This window comes from Halichoerus grypus, chromosome 6, assembly GCF_964656455.1.
Source record: "Halichoerus grypus chromosome 6, mHalGry1.hap1.1, whole genome shotgun sequence".
In the NCBI taxonomy this organism is placed as follows: Eukaryota; Metazoa; Chordata; class Mammalia; order Carnivora; family Phocidae; genus Halichoerus; species Halichoerus grypus.
This window is the reverse complement of record NC_135717.1, coordinates 165,133,010-165,148,701: the sequence shown is the minus strand read 5'-3', so window position 1 is coordinate 165,148,701 and position 15,692 is coordinate 165,133,010. Positions and strand designations below refer to the sequence as shown.

At 46.1% G+C, this 15,692-nt stretch overlaps 1 protein-coding gene and 1 long non-coding RNA gene across 5 annotated transcripts in view; one reads left to right on the top strand and one right to left on the bottom strand.

Annotated features, from left to right (window-relative positions):
- LARGE1 (LARGE xylosyl- and glucuronyltransferase 1) overlaps positions 1 to 2,040 on the top strand; it is a 522,085-nt gene extending 520,045 nt beyond the window's left edge. For 3 of the 4 annotated variants that reach the window (XM_036093490.2, XM_036093487.2, XM_036093489.2), the window contains exon 15: positions 520 to 2,040. In XM_036093490.2, coding sequence (XP_035949383.1) covers positions 520 to 717 — 198 coding nt within the window. In that variant the 3' untranslated portion in view covers positions 718 to 2,040. The remainder of the gene's footprint in view (positions 1 to 519) is intronic. The other variant, XM_078076520.1, reaches the window with a different exon arrangement.
- LOC118536575 (uncharacterized) overlaps positions 1 to 15,692 on the bottom strand; it is a 119,870-nt gene that overhangs the window by 2,922 nt on the left and 101,256 nt on the right. The window lies entirely within an intron of this gene.

Genomic DNA, 15,692 nt, shown 5'->3' with positions numbered 1-15,692 from the left:
TAATGAGCTTCCATCCAGTGGGATCTATTTTTTTTTTTTTTTGATTCTTTTTTTATCCCCTCTTGTGTACTAATCTGTTGAGGCTGTTAAATCTCATCAAGCCCTATGAGAAATCACAGAAACAGACATCATTTCATTGAGCAAGAGCATCTCTGATGGCTTGTGTCATTCTAGAGCAACCATATGGGCACATGCTCACATTTACCAAGAACCTTTCACAGGCCATGAGCTCTGCCCAGCACTATCCATCCCTGATTGGTCATCTTTCAAGGTAGGTGTTACTGTGTTTACTCTATAGATAAGAAAACTAAGGCATAGAGAATCCCAGTAATTTGTCCGGAGTCATGGAAACAGCCCTGCACTGTCCCTCTCCAACATGGCTCTCTTTCCATTTCCCCCCTCCTTGCTGATGTCATTCCCCTCTTCATTCATTCACTTGGTCATTTGGTCATGCGCTTGGGCATCGGTCATACATTCCCGGGGGTCCTTGCAAGTGCTCACGCTGCTCTTGTCTTCCAGGAATATGAATTCATCGTGCTGCCCAATGCCTACATGATCCACATGCCTCATGCCCCCAGCTTCGACATCACCAAGTTCCGGTCCAACAAGCAATACCGCATCTGTCTCAAAACCCTGAAGGAGGAATTTCAGCAGGACATGTCCCGCCGCTACGGCTTTGCCGCCCTCAAGTATCTCACGGCTGAGAACAACAGCTAACACCAGGAAGCTCACCACTAGGGAGAGAGACCTGTTCTGCAGGGGGAATGCCACTCGCCGTTTGGGGTCCAGCCTTCAAACTCAAAATTGAGCAATGCTTTTTTGGTTTGTTTTTACTTGTCTCTTTGGCCCAACAAAGCCGCCCACACTACAGAGATCTGGGACAAGGATCCGGCCAGCGCCTCTCTGCTCCACAATCTGGCTCTCCCAGAATGTGGAAGAACAGCTCGTCGACACAGTCTCTTCAAGGACGGGACACAGAGGAGTCAGAGGGAGCAAAGGGGTTATCCGACCACAAAGCCGCAAAACCAAGCAGGTCTTTAGGATGTTCTCATTGCTTTTTAAGAAAGGGAAGTCAGGGTGCTGGGGGTTAGCCATCCCAGGAAATAAAAGCAAAACTGTCTCTTCATTCAGAGGAAACTTTCTTTTTTTGTCCTGCAATCTAGCTGTGTATCCAAGGTGGGAGGCAAACCAATGATCTGAACCAACCATTTGGAAAAACCCAATGGGGATATTATACCAGGTGGGACCTGGAGGTGGGGGTCGGTTGGTTCCTTATTCTCAAGGACACTCTTGTTTTGCTTTGATTTGTTTTTGTTTGGGGGGATTTTGTTTGTTTGTTTGTTTTTGGTCTGGGAATCCAAAATAGAAAACCTGATCGTTAAGGCTCTGAAGGAGAATCGGCTGCCCCATCCAGCATGCCCCTGCCATCAGTGGCCCAGCAAGGAGTACGAGAGTCTTCAGCCAATATTTAAACATGGGCAGCCTTCTTCAGGATTATCCCTGAGGACCCCATGACCTTGACTCCCCTACTCTCCAGACTCCAGGGGCTAAGACGGAGACGGTAGAAATACGAAGACCGTCACATTTGCTATTGGCCGTGACTGGTTCATGGGGAGAGGGCTCAGAAGGGACTGTTCCGGTGCACACGGAAGGTACGGACCTCTCAGGCCTTTAGAAGAACTGCAGTAGTTCACACAAGCTTGTAGTTCACACAGTCTGAAGATCCACGTGTCCGTCTGGAGACCATCAAGAAGAACGTGTTGGGTTCCTCTGTGTCCGTGCCGCTTCCCTGCGGCTGGGACGAGGTCACGGCCTCGGGCTCCCTCTGGGACCTGTGCAGAGGGTAGGCAAGCACCTTTACCATTACATGGATTGAGGAGACACTGGACTTTTTACCCATTTTCTTGAGTCTTCAATATTAATGTTGTGTTTACATTGATGAGAACAAGAGTCCACGCCCTACTCTCGGTGGGGCTGTTTGTATTGAGTTGCAATGTGACCAGCGAACGCTGCATTCAATAAACGAAAGTCCGGACTGTTCCTTCTCTGCTCCCTCCCACTACTGTAAGAAGCTGCCGAGACACACGCCAGTGTAGAGAGCAAGATCCATAAACGGGAACCTTACACTTTTCTGTTCTCCTGTTTTGTTTTTCTCATCCTTTGAACCTTACCCTTCTTTCCTCCCCTTCTTTTTTTTTTTTTTAAAGATTTATTTATTTGAGAGAGCGAGAATGAGAGAGAGTACATGAGAGGGGGGAGGGTCAGAGGGAGAAGCAGGCTCCTCGCTGAGCAGGGAGCCCGATGCGGGACTCGATCCAGGGACTCCAGGATCATGACCTGAGCCGAAGGCAGTTGCTTAACCAACTGAGCCACCCAGGCTCCCCTCCTCCCCTTCTGAGGTTAGATCTCGCTTTATGCTCTCACCCTCAAAGCATCTTCAGAGTCTCTGTCCAGCTTTGGTCTCAGCACGGAAGCTAGACGTTCTCTATCCCAGATGCTAGCAAGCTAAATCGTGGTAATCACTAGCAAAGCGAGCCCCCAGCCCGTCCTGGTGGTCACGTGACACCCCACAGCACTCTGACTTCTGAGCCCCTCCCACGTGTTATGTGCTCAAGTGGAGATTTCACTTAGATGTATTTTTAAAAAAAATTTAGGAAAACAATTATTTGGACTAATCCTCACACAGATGCAGATAAATTTGTGTGTGTGTACATGTATGCGTGTATATATATATATATATATATATATACATATATATATAGCATATATGTGGCATGTACATCACAAAATTAATACACGAATACTGTAAAAAGTAAAACATCACAAAAGTATTCAGAGTATGCGTTAAAGTCCCTTTCTCCATGGGTGTGTGAGAGCCGGCTCCCACCAACGCACGGGACTTACCGTGTGCATCTCTTTCCTACTCTTGTGTTCTGAGCTTCACATTTGTACGTTGAAATTGGCCATGATGGAAGTATTTACGCCACGGCAATCAGAAAACCACAAATCAGGGCACCCTCACCACCCCAAAAGCTGTTGTTAAACATTTACCAGCATGCCGATGCCTTTTTCTCTTCCCTGTGTACACATACACACTCTCTCTCACTCAAAAACCATCTTTTCTAGAGAAGACCATTGTTAATAGATGGAACTTTTAATCAGTCACTACCAGCTACTTGAGCCAAGTGGAAATGTACTGGTAGTACTGGTTCCTTGATGTTAAAAATCAATTTTTAATCCCTTAAGCCTTTTATTTTTTACATGTTTTACAGCCCCTGAATCCTGCCCAGCCACCTTGCTTTCACTTGCCTTTCTATGGGTAGAGTCTTGACCATATAACTTACCATACAGACTGGGTCACATCTGAGAGTAAGAGTAGGTGCTAAGTACTTTGAGACAACAGGTATACATTGGAGGACAATGTAGCTTCATGTACCCTGAATTTATTTTATTTTTATTTTTTTAGATTTTATTTATTTATTTATTTGCCAGAGAGAGAGCAAGAGCACAAGCAGGGAGAGGGAGAGAAGCAGACTCCCCACTGAGCAGGGAGCTTGGTGTGGGACTCAATCCCAGAACCCTGGGATCATGACCTGAGCTGAAGGCAGACGCTTCACCAACTGAGCCACCCAGGTGCCCCTACACTGAATTTATTAAAGCCAGAAACTGACTCTCCATACCAACAGGAGAAAATCTTACTTCCCCAAAGACAGGTGCCTGACACAAAGAAGCTGGTCTCACTGAAGGTTAGAGCTCAGATGCTGGCTAATGCCCAAGTTCAACTCAGAGGCTGCCAACCCAGGGGAGGCTGAGGTCTGCGGAGCCCACGGCATGAATTCCCAGAACTTACACTGGGAGAGCATCAGCTTACTGCCAGCCCCAGTTCATGGGCAGGCGGGGCTGCAGCCCTCTGGGCAGAGGCAGGTACCATGCATGGTGATTCCTTAGTCTCAGTGCCCCAGGGCAAACTAAATGGGTCACCCTGGTGTTTTCATGCTTCAGTAAGCCAAGACGATCTTGGGTTTCAGCTGGGAGGAAAGAAAGGTTTCTCTCACTTAATCCCCATAGTAGTCAGTGTCTAGGAGAGCTAAGATTCATTGAATAACCACTATGTAAAGGGCCTGTTGCATGCATTAGCTCACTGAATCCTTGCAGCAAAACTGCAAAATGAAACTTACTGTTTATAGATGAGGAAACTGAGTGAGCTCTGGGAAATTAACTTCCCAAAATTCACATCGTCACTATATGGCAGACCCAGAATTTAAACCCATGCCTACTTGGATGGATCCCAAACCACATAACCTGCAATGCTGCTCCCTTCCCCGATAAGAAAGAATGTAATGATAATTTTATGCCATCATTAATGTCTTTGAAGATTAGAATGCCAACTCGTTCTGAAATTGATACATAAAAGAAAAGAATGAAGCATTTATCCTTTCTTTCCTATTTAGACTGTTTCTCAGGGTAACCAAATAATTGATGAAAGTTCTTCTTTATAAAAGAATCACAGCTAATAAAAGTAGGAAGAGTTAATGACTTAAAAAAAAAAAGAAAGAAATGTATGAAATTCGGGCAGAGGATTTGAACCTATATAGGAAGAGTATTAGATTTCTAGTCTTCCTCCTTCCACACCCATCCAGTAACACAGCCCACACAGCAACCTCTCCTAGATGCTCCAAATCTTGCTATGCCCATGGACTTTCTGAAAATTCATGTGAAGTAGACCTGGCAGTCGATAATCCTAGTTAGCTGGCTGGGATCACCTCTAGGGAGCAGTCACTGATTCCCTGTAGGCTTCTCCTGGCTTGCATGGCACAGGTAGACACTATGTTTTAAGCTCCCCCAGACCTGAACTCAGCTGCTTGCTGCTTCCGAGTGGTCTCTTCGAATGTGCTGAGCTGATTTACAGAGCACATATTTGCTGAGTTGACTAATAGCTTCTTTGTACCCCATCATGAAAGCACAGACCCTACTTTAATTCTATTCCCTTCAAAGACTCTACTGTCCTTGAGTTAAGGCTTCATTTGTGGTTACCAGGCCTTTAGGGAACTCTGTGTTTAGTGGAAGAAACGTGATTAAAATCCCCTCAGACACGGTTCCTGGACCCTCTTAGGGAAGACAATAAGAGCCGCCCATTCACTGAACCAAGACTTCTATGGTAGTTGGCAATTATGAGTCTTCACGGTGGCCTAATAATATAAGGAAGGTATTACTATCCCTGTTCTTTAGCTAATGGAACCAGCCCTCAGAGAAATTATGTGAGTTGCCCAAAATCACGCAGGTTGTTCATGGAGGTGCTGGGATTTGAGCCAAAATCTGGCTCACTTCAAAAACCCATGTCTTTCCACTCTGTGCTGCTATCTCCCCATAAGACACTGAAGTCAGCTTGGCTAAAGGCTTACGTGGCCACGTGGTCATGCAGTTCGTGGGGATACGTGTTTTTTCCCCCTTTGCTTTTTCAATCCTGTTTACTTTCCAGTTTAATGCCACTAAAGATAATGAAATGTCAGTTATCTGCTACGTGCATTCTAAGAAGTTTCAGACCCATAGAATCTAACGTCAGAGATACCATGGTTTCTGTTTTCATTCATTTAACAAAACTGTTCTTAGTCAGTACCCTCCAATGTCAAGGAATGATTCGTGATATCTGGAAGATAATGGGGGCATCACAAACGTGTAGGGTTTCTGATTGTGACTATTTGACAGAGTTGGTCTTTGGTTCATTCCAACACCTTCAGATCATCTTGACAGTATTTTCTGGAATGAAAGAAGGGGGGTCAGTTTGGGGAAAGTGTTTCCAAGATTTGGAACCAGTGAGGCTGGGATGATGTCACGGAATGATTGACAGGGCTTGCCTAGAGCGAAACTGTTCAACAGTTTCATGCTGCTGAGATTCTAAAGTAAGAAAGTAAGAGCTGTTGTGGGGGCAGAATAATGTCATTGTGCTCCCTGTTACTTCTTTCTGCATTCCACTAACATTCATTGAGCATCTGCTCTGTGACAGGTACTGTGAATACAGCAGCAAACCAGGCAGAGGCAGCTTTCATGTACAGTTACCTGGAGAGCTGAAAAGTTCATTTTATTACATTCATGTAAACAATTTTAGTTTATTTTACTTTTTTTTTAAGATTCATTTATTTATTTGAGAGACAGAGCGAGAGCATGAGCGGGAGGGGCAGAGGGAGAGAGAGAATCTCAAGCAGACTCCACGCTGAGCAGGGAGCCTGATGTGGGGCTCAATCTCTTCGACCTGAGCCGAAACCAACAGTCAGACGCTCAACCAATGGCGCCACCCAGAAGCCCCTAGTTTATTTTTATTTTTAAACTCACATACAGAAGAATTGTAAGAGTAATACAATGAAGTTCTGTAAACCCTCCATTTAGATTCACTGATCGTTAACACTTGGCCACCTATGCTTTATATCTATTTTTTTTTTTTTCTGGAACCTTTAAGAGTGGATTGTAGATATCATGCCCCTTTAAGTATGAATACGTTAGCATGTTTTTTGTTTTTTTTTTTTTTTCAAAAAAAAAGGACATTCTCTTGGGGTGCCTGGGTGGCTCAGTCATTACGCGTCTGCCTTCGGCTCAGGTTATGATCCCAGGGTGCTAGGATCGAGCCCCGCATTGGGCTCCCTGCTGCGGGGAGCCTGCTTCTCCCCCTCCCACTCCCCCTGCTTGTGTTCCCTCTCTCACTGTCAAATAAATAAAAAATCTTTAAAAAAAAAAAAAAGGACATTCTCATATAACCACGATGCAGTGGTGAAATTCAAGAAATTTTTGCTACAATACGATCCTCTAATACACAGTCTACCTTCAAACTTTGCCAGTTGCTCTAATAATTTCTGTGTAACAGGAACCACGGCCATCCCACCCCCAACTCCAAGGTCCAATCCAGTCTGAGACACATTGCACAGTTGCCAACAGTCTCTAATGAGGAACAATTCCTTGGTGCTTTGCACTTTATGACAATGACATTTTTGAAAAGCACAGTCATTTTGCTAGTTTAGTGTTTTGAATGAGAAATAGGTATATACACACAAGGCAATTCATAAAATAAGTATGTATGTGTGACTTTCTAAATTCATTATTATTATATAACATATTATGTAACATAAAATCGTATGGCAGATAGTGTTAGAGAAACCAGTCCTCAGAAGGATCACCATCAATGTGGATGCGTGTGCATTGGTGGGATGGTCCAATAGGTGGGACCCTATGGCAGGCAGCACGTACTTTCATGGGGACACATCGCTAACCCCACTTAGTTTTCTTATCACCAGACAATGAAAGTGATCATTTTCTACTTACTTGAAAGTTTAATAGCAACTTTTACGGTATACTCATTAGTTGAACTACTTTGTGTTAGGATGAATGTATATTACATGTGGATAGAAACGTGGACATTTTTAGTTCAGTTTCTCAGAGCTAAAGGAGCAAAGATGAAACAACAATGCAAGAATTCTAACCTTCCCCCCAACTTTAGTATGTATAGACCCACATTAACCAGTTCATTAATATTTCCAACCTTCCCAAAGATTATTTAATACTTAGGTAGAACTGAGCAACTTGGTTTCCTTCCACATGAATATTAAGATCAACATCTAATATTCAGACCTTTAAAAGATCAGAAATGTCTTCTAAGTAGGTGAGAGAAAACTGTCTCACCCGTTGATACCAACAATGGAAATGAGGTGGAAAGACAACGAGCCTTCTTTGTGTACACTGGCTTGGTAATCTGGCCTCCAAACAAAAATCCCCACTCAGAAATGCCTGTTTTCCTGGTGGTCCATGGTCGCCATGTTGCACCAAGCTAGTCATGCTCAGATTCCAAAGTCCCACTCATCTCCATGAGTGATGCACCCTGCCGTCCAGCAGGGCTGGTGTATATGCCTCAACAATGGCAACTCTGAGCTTGGGCTTTTCATCAACTCTGAGTTATTGGAATATAAAAACCTATGTCTGATCCAGCAGAAAAGACTAACGGAAGACCCCTAGTTAATCATGACTTCCAACAGGTCCACTTTGAACATTCTAATATTGCTCAGAGCTACCTGTAACCAATCCCAGCTACCTTTATGCAGCATTTAATGTGCTGGTATGCTAATTCCTTGCTCCTGTTGTCTACAGGAATCCCATGGGAAGAGGGATTATTATTTTCATAGTTGGGGAAACCGAGGCTCAGTGGGATGAAATCCTTGATGGGGAAGGAAGTGAAATGAGTACGGGGTACAGGGACAATGAGCATGGGGCTAATCAGTGGACAGGAGTCTGTCTACTGGTCTCCTCCGGCATTCCCAACCCACTGTAGAAAAAGCTAGACCTCATGGTCTCCCTCCCTGAGAGTCTAAGTCCTCTTATACCGTTGCTTGGGTGTCATGAACCATTCTGAACGATGCAAGCAAGGATCGGTCAGAGCAGGGAAGGAGGGGAACGGAACAGACATTTGCTGACTAATACACAATTTGCATTATCTTATTTAACCAGCAATAGAAGGTATAATGTAGTATACTATCTCCATTTTAAAGGTAAGGAAACAGAAGCTCAGAGAGGTTAAATAAGAGCCATGACAATGGAACCCAGATCTATGTGCTCCAAAGCTCATGATGTTTCCAATCGTCTGCACTGTTTCCCAGGGATTCAGCCAACGCAAGGTTATAGAATCTTTGTTTTTTCAAAGGACCTTAGTAGTGAGAATAAGCCTAGTCATCAGCAGGGTATGTCTCTTCTTTGGCCTACAACTAGTGCTTCTCCAACTTTAATGTGCTTGGGAATCCTTTGTGGGATCTCATTAAAAGCTGATTCAGTGCATGCAGCCCGAGATTCTGCATTTCTAACAAACTCCCATGTGCTGCGGAGGCTGCTGGTCCACACACGTAAGATGGTCTCTTCGTACCCTTAAGACTCTCAGCTTCTTTCCAAATCTTTGTGGAGCTCTGACAGCATGTCTAGCAGGCATCACTACGCACCTTAGAAAATCGTTGTTCAGGAGATTGATTGGTTCATTTTTTAAAAAACAGTTACTAGGGTTCAGCAACAGTGCCAGGTGGTGATAATCCAAAGATGAATTAGACAGTCCTGGAGCTCATGGAACCCGCCCCCCTCAACCCCGTAAGCAGACAGGTGTATGAAGAGTGACATATGGGGAAGTAGTGGGAGAGGGGCCGAAGGTGCTGTGGGAGCTTGGCAGAATGGGGCTCACTCCAGGCTGGGCTCCTGGAAGCCTCTCAAGACAAATGATGCTTATTAAAGAAAAATGACTGACACTTGTTAAAATGGTAAGGATGGCTTTATTCAGGTGTCAAAACTATTGCAGTAGGGGAGAGAAATGGGACTCGGCTCTGAATACAGGGGAGATTTATAGACGAGCCGACTGGGGGGGATTGGTGGATGCGAGATCACGAAGAGGAGACCTCAAAGGTAGCGGGATTCTTGCTAAACCGAGTTAACAGGATTCTTGCTGAAGGCAGGTCAAAGACTTATGCGTCAAAGGTGGGGGTGAAGAACTTGAGTAGATGTCAAGAGTGATCAGCTATCAAAGGTGGGGGATTCTTACTAAACTGACTTAGCAGGATTGTTTGCTATAATGGGCTGGGCTCACCGAACACCAGGAGGGGATCATGTCCCAAAGAGGGCTCAGAGGAGATTGTACAGAGTTTGGCCAAGGAGAGAGTCTTTGTCACACCTGACAGAAGACAGTCATGGGCCTGAAGAACAAGGAGGCCAACCTGATTTAAGTGGCCCGCCTAGCAGGGAGAGACTGGAAACTGCCTTGTTTTTCTTCACCCTGACTGAGGCCTGATTTCCCCGTGAACGGATTACAATATGATGTTATCCTGTGGACTCCAAGAGCCTTACCCTCAGGATTAAATGTAGTTTGTGAATTTTAAATCATCCTTCTGACCTTGAACAAGACATCTCTGGAGCTCAGTTTCTATGTCTATAAGATGAGGCCATTGGGCATGTGTGTGTTTGAACACAAATTCTGTTCTTCGTTTTGTTTTTGATTTGCTAATGATTTTAGGAAACGCTGGGGTAGTACTTACTATGTATCAGTCCCAGTTCTAGGCATCTTACATTTAGAAAATTCAATAGGAAATTAGTTTAAGTAGTAACCTAAGGTAGGTACTATTACTAGACCTATCTTGCAAAGGGGCAAATTGAGGCACAGAGAGGGTAAGTGGTTTGCCCAAAGTCACACACTAAGTAACAGAGCTGGGATTTGAACCAAGGCAGGTTGGCCCTAGAGTTGACATTCTTAACCACTATGTCCTACCACCTCCCTGACGGGGGAAGAAATAGCATGCAATTATAACAGACCCTCATTGTGCTCTGTATATCTTTGTGGGGTGTGTCATTTTTCTATTGCTGTGTAAAAAAGCACCACAGACTAGGTGACTTAAAACAACACACCTTTATTATTTCATTGTTCCCAAGGTTCAGGAGTCCAGCTATGGGCTGGCTGGATCCTCTGATCAGGGTCTCACCAGGCTGTGACAGAGATGTCAGCCATGGTATGGTTCTCATCTGGAGCTCAGGCTCCTCCTCCAAGTTCACTGTTTGTTGGAAGAATTCGGTTTCTTGTGTTTGTAAGACTGAGAGCCCCATTTTCTTTTATTTATTGTTTTTTATTTTTTATTTATTTAATTTAATTTAATTTATTTATTTGACAGAGAGAGACACAGCGAGAGAGGGAACACAAGCAGGGGGAGTGGGAGATGGAGAAGCAGGCTTCCCGCGGAGCAGGGAGCCCGATGCGAGGCTCGATCCCAGGACCCTGGGATCATGACCTGAGCCGAAGGCAGACGCTTAACGACTGAGCCACCCAGGCGCCCCTGTTTTTTATTTTTTTAATCAAAGTATAACTAACATACACTGTTATATTAGTTTCAGGTATACAATATAATCATTCAACATTTCTGTACATTACCCAGTGCTCGGCATGGTAACTGTGCTCTTAATCCCCTGTATCTATTTCACCCATCCCCCACCCACCCGCCCTCTGGCGACCACCACTTCTCTGTATTTAAGAGTCTGTTTTTTGGTTGGTTTGTTTTGTTTTTTTAAGTTCTACATATGAGTGAAATCATATGGTATTTGTCTTTCTCTCATGGATTTCATTTGGCATAATACCCTCTAGGTCCATCCGTGTCGTTGCAAATGGCAAGATCTCGTTCTTTCTTACGGCTGAGAAATATTCCATTGTGTATATATACCACATCTTCTTTATCTATTCATCCATCGATGGACACTTGGGCTGCTTCCGTATCTTGACTATTATAAATCATGCTGCAAGAGCCCTGCTTTCTTGCTGGCTGTTGGCCATGACCACTCTCAGCACTTAGAGGACACCCATCATTCCCTGCCAAGTGGTCCTCTCCATGATCTGCCGGTTTCCTTCTTCAAAGCCAGCAGGAGAAGCTCTCCCTCCAGCCTGCTAAGACAGCCTATTATAAGGTAATGGAATCATGGGAGTGATATCCCATCACATCCCCAGGTCTTGCCCACACTCGGGACAAGATGGAGTTCTATAGGGCATGAACACCAGGGGATGAAAATCATCAGGACCTCCTTAGAATTCTGCCTGCCATGGTGGAGGTGGGGAGTGGATTCTGTTATGAGTTTGTGGCCAAAAGGATTTCTGCAGAGTGAACCCACTGCCCTTCAGGGAAAAGGAAGTCATTGGTTATCACCCTAACTGAAAGGCAGAGTTCTGTGGGAGCATGGAGGGGCGCCCACCCCAGGCTGGGCATCACTTAGGCTTCCTAAGGAGGTTACACCTGAGCTTAACATTGAGAGATGGGTAGGACCAAAGGCCTTCCTGCAGAGGAACCAGGCTGTGGGGAGGCAGGATGGCCCGTGTCTCCTCATTGCAGAAGAACCAGAGGTGACACCAGCAATGAGGGACTACAGGCCTTAAACAGAAAACAATGTGACTCTTCCGGCCACTCCCTGTGCCCCAGAAAGGGTTTAACCAAAAGCCAAGGAGGAGGGAGAATTTCCAGAAATTTTTTTAGAATGGCCTGGTCTGGTGGCAGTTGTGGCCTGGTCATGGGAGCTCTGTACTTGAGGTCAGACCCACATGAGCTCCTGTCTCGCCCAGACCACTTAACAGCCAGGTGACAGTGAAACCAGCTAGCATCTCTGCCCCAGGTTCACTCAACTGTGAAGAAAAAACGAAAAAATCCTGCCTGTCTCTTAAGATTTTTGAGAAGATTGAAGGTGTTAACGTGAGTGGATATGTTTTACACTTAAAGTACCCCATCCATACAAAGTACTGTTTGCTCGAAAACTCTTCATGCATTTCTTTTCCTGTCCAGCTTCTTTGAGTGGGAAAAGGGAGCCAAGAGGGGAGTTATCATGAACATCCCTGAAACAGAGACTCTTTGGGGGCATTTGTTTGAAGCGCTGGGAGGAAAGGCCACAGCCAATGTGGCCTCTGGTTGCCACACAGTTTGATTCTCTACCCTAGGGAGAGAATAAATCATTTTAGGGATGAGGAACCTGAGGCTAAAACAAAACGAATTGATTCCCAAACTCATGGCAGGACAGACGCAGTCTTCTGATTTCAGACTCATTTCCTTCCCTCTTCAACACACTGACAGGACGTCGGAGGTAGAAACACCTTACGGGAGTTCTAGAATCAACTACAGGTGTGAGGGTCTGTCTGGGTCTGCCTTTGGCTCTGGATTTGTTGGGGCTTTTCTTCTTCTTTTGTTTTGTATTACATCCTGGCCTTGGTTCATTTTTTTCTTTTTCCTACTTCTGGTAAAAGAAACCACCTTTTCACACATCCTCCTTCAGAGAGCCACTTTTGAATCACAATTTGAATTGGGGACACAAGAAAACGGCCCCAATGCCTTCAGTCAACGGTTGCATCTCAGGTCATCTCAGAAGCGAGCATAGGTAAAGAAGAGCCGAGAGCCTGGGACAGAACCCTCAAAATCCCCCTTGCCATTGTTCTCTGGATGTTTAAACATTGCGAAACTTGCGAGAGAACATGAATCCAAAGGAAAACTCTGAGCATCAATTACAACATCGTGTGAGGAACCCTCTAGTTGGCACAACCCAGCGATCGCATCACTCTCCGCTGTCCAGCCCAGATGGTGGGCTCCTTGCAAGGAAGGGCTGCAGCTGCGTCCCGTGACCGGCACTTTGTCCTCAAAGGGGCGCTCGGTCCTTGCTCAGTGTGAACTGCCAGATGCCACAGAGAACACACCGCTCTTACTCTGGGCCATGCACGGTGTGGCACCAACACGCATGGGACACGAACACCTCATCTTGAAAACACGGACATCCAAAAGGAGCAATCCCTCCATTCCGTGACAGAGAGCTTTACTCCCCGGCAGCTCCTTCGTTATCATTTTTCTCTCGTTCTCTTGCGTTCACTCTCTTCCGAGGGCGGGACGGGGAGGTTCCTTTTTCTTTGATTAAACGCAGCAAGCATTCAGAGAGAACTTTTGTGTGTGTTCTACTCTCTAGAGTTTTTATGTTTGTCTACTCCCTAGAGTAGAGAAATCTTCAGCCCCGCGGGCACTGAAAGGACTCAGAGAAGAGGCTCACTGTTTAGTGCAGAAGATGAACACACAAAAACCACCAGAGTCAGGCAGGGCAACAGAAGTGAACACTAGGAACAGCCCTGATTCCAGGAGAGGTGCTTCCTTCCTGTGATTGGCTGGGGGTATCATCTTTATAATGTGGTCCTTTAGAAAGAAACGATGTCCCTGGCACCTCGTGTTGTGCCTGGGGAGCAAGATATCCTAGTAGTCAAGAGCCCAGACTCAAAAAAATCCTCATTTTGAATTCAGGAGGGGCCGCTTCCCAGCTAGTCACTGCAGGTCTCTGTGTCTCCATTTCTTCATTTGTAAGGTGATGACACTGAGGATCCCCACTTTCCAGGGCTAAGAGGTTTACACGGGACAGCACCTGGGACGCACACACACAAAGTGGATCCTTTATCTTCCTGTGGTTTTTCCTGCCCCTTTCATAGACGTTCCCTGTAGGATCCTTGGGATAAGGGAGAAAGGAAGGTCTTTCAAGCTGGACTCCCAGCCCCCAGAGGGTTGGTGATGGGCGGTGGGAGGCCTGGATGGTGGGGGCGGAGGATATAGTTCCTATACCAGGAAGGTGAGAGGGGAGGTCAAGATACACAGAAGAGGCAAAATGGAGGGTCATCCTGACTGCCTCTCGTGTTTTTCACAATAGTTCTCGCTAGTGTTAGATCACTTCTCACGTTACCCTCCTCGTCCAAGGTGTTCCGTCTGCTTTACAAAACAGTCCTAAGATAGAGGCAACATGTGCATTTTTATTCTGATTTTACAAATGAGGACGTCAAAGCTTGGAGCGGTTAAGCGATGTGCCCCCAGGCACGCAGGAGAAGCCCTGTCAGCTCAGGCCGGACTCCCAGTTCTGTGCTCACGGGAGCCCTCTGTTGACAGGCTCGGTGAGAAAGCGGCGGGAGAGAGCGCGGGGTCCACGCAGCTCATCCAAAACCCCCTTCTCAGAACCTGTCAGGGTCTGCTGGGGGCTCATGGAGGGGAAAATAAAAGGCTCTGGTTGGCTGGAGGTTAACAGATAAAGGAAGCAAAGGTTGAAAAGCTTACAATAAATCAGGGATTTTCTTCAAGACTACCGGTTGACTGAACAGTAAAACTGGCAGGCAGAAAACAGACAGCAAAGGAGGGAGGGGGGAGCCAGCATGCGCTCAGCAGCCCCGGTGTCCTAGGTGCTAGATGCCTGCCTGCATGATCTCATTTAAGCCTCAGGCAGCTGTGGTCCTCAGTTCTGTGCGCGGGGGAGTGAGGGTCAAGGAGGTGAAGCAAAAGGCCCACAGTCTTGCACCTGGTACCCGGGTCAGCAGGACTAAGGGCTCAGATCTGCCAGGCTCTGAAATCCATGCCTTTCTGCTAGCACATAGGGCGGGGGGGAGGGGGTCGCAGAGGGATTTCACATGGGACTCCTCAGAAGGGAATAAAAGAAGAGGGTCTAAGGAAGAGTCTGAAAAGGTAGGCTTTATTTTTATTCAGATATGATGAGGCCAACAGATCAGGAGGTGACTGTTATTGACAAGGTAGTTGGTTACTCGCAGTTCCCAAGAGGAGGGGGCATGCCACATCATGCAGGGCCTCGTGGGGAGACACCAGGATCAGTGAGAGGCAGAGGTGGTGGAGAAAAACGTTGGTAAGAGCCGTTATTGTGGTTTCCAGGGCGGGAACTGGGGGGAAGCGGGCTTAGGATTGGCTAGTTTGAATAACTTCAGTGGGCTCTGGGGTTAGGGCTGTCTGGAGGTGTCTGGTACCCAGCCCTCTGGTGACTAGAGCAGGGGAGTGGCCCAAAGTATAAGAGCCAGATGAAGGAGGTGGTAGGGGTGTTGGTCGATGTGCATATGGAAGGCCAGCCATGGGAGGGGCAGTCTCTCCATGGTTGGCAAGGCCCCAGATGTCAGAAACACACACTGCTTGCAGAAAAGCAACACTCAACCAGGCAAAGAGACATCACAAACCTTCCATGGTGGTTAATAATGGGGTCTTCTCTATGTTCTGGAACCAGAGAGTGAACTCTCACACCAGGAGAGACCTCTCCATTGAATTACCACCATTCGGAGAAATCAGGATGGGCATTATTTTCAGCACCCTGACAGCAAGTAATCACAGACCAAATGACCCAAGTGGATAAACTAATTGGAATTAAAT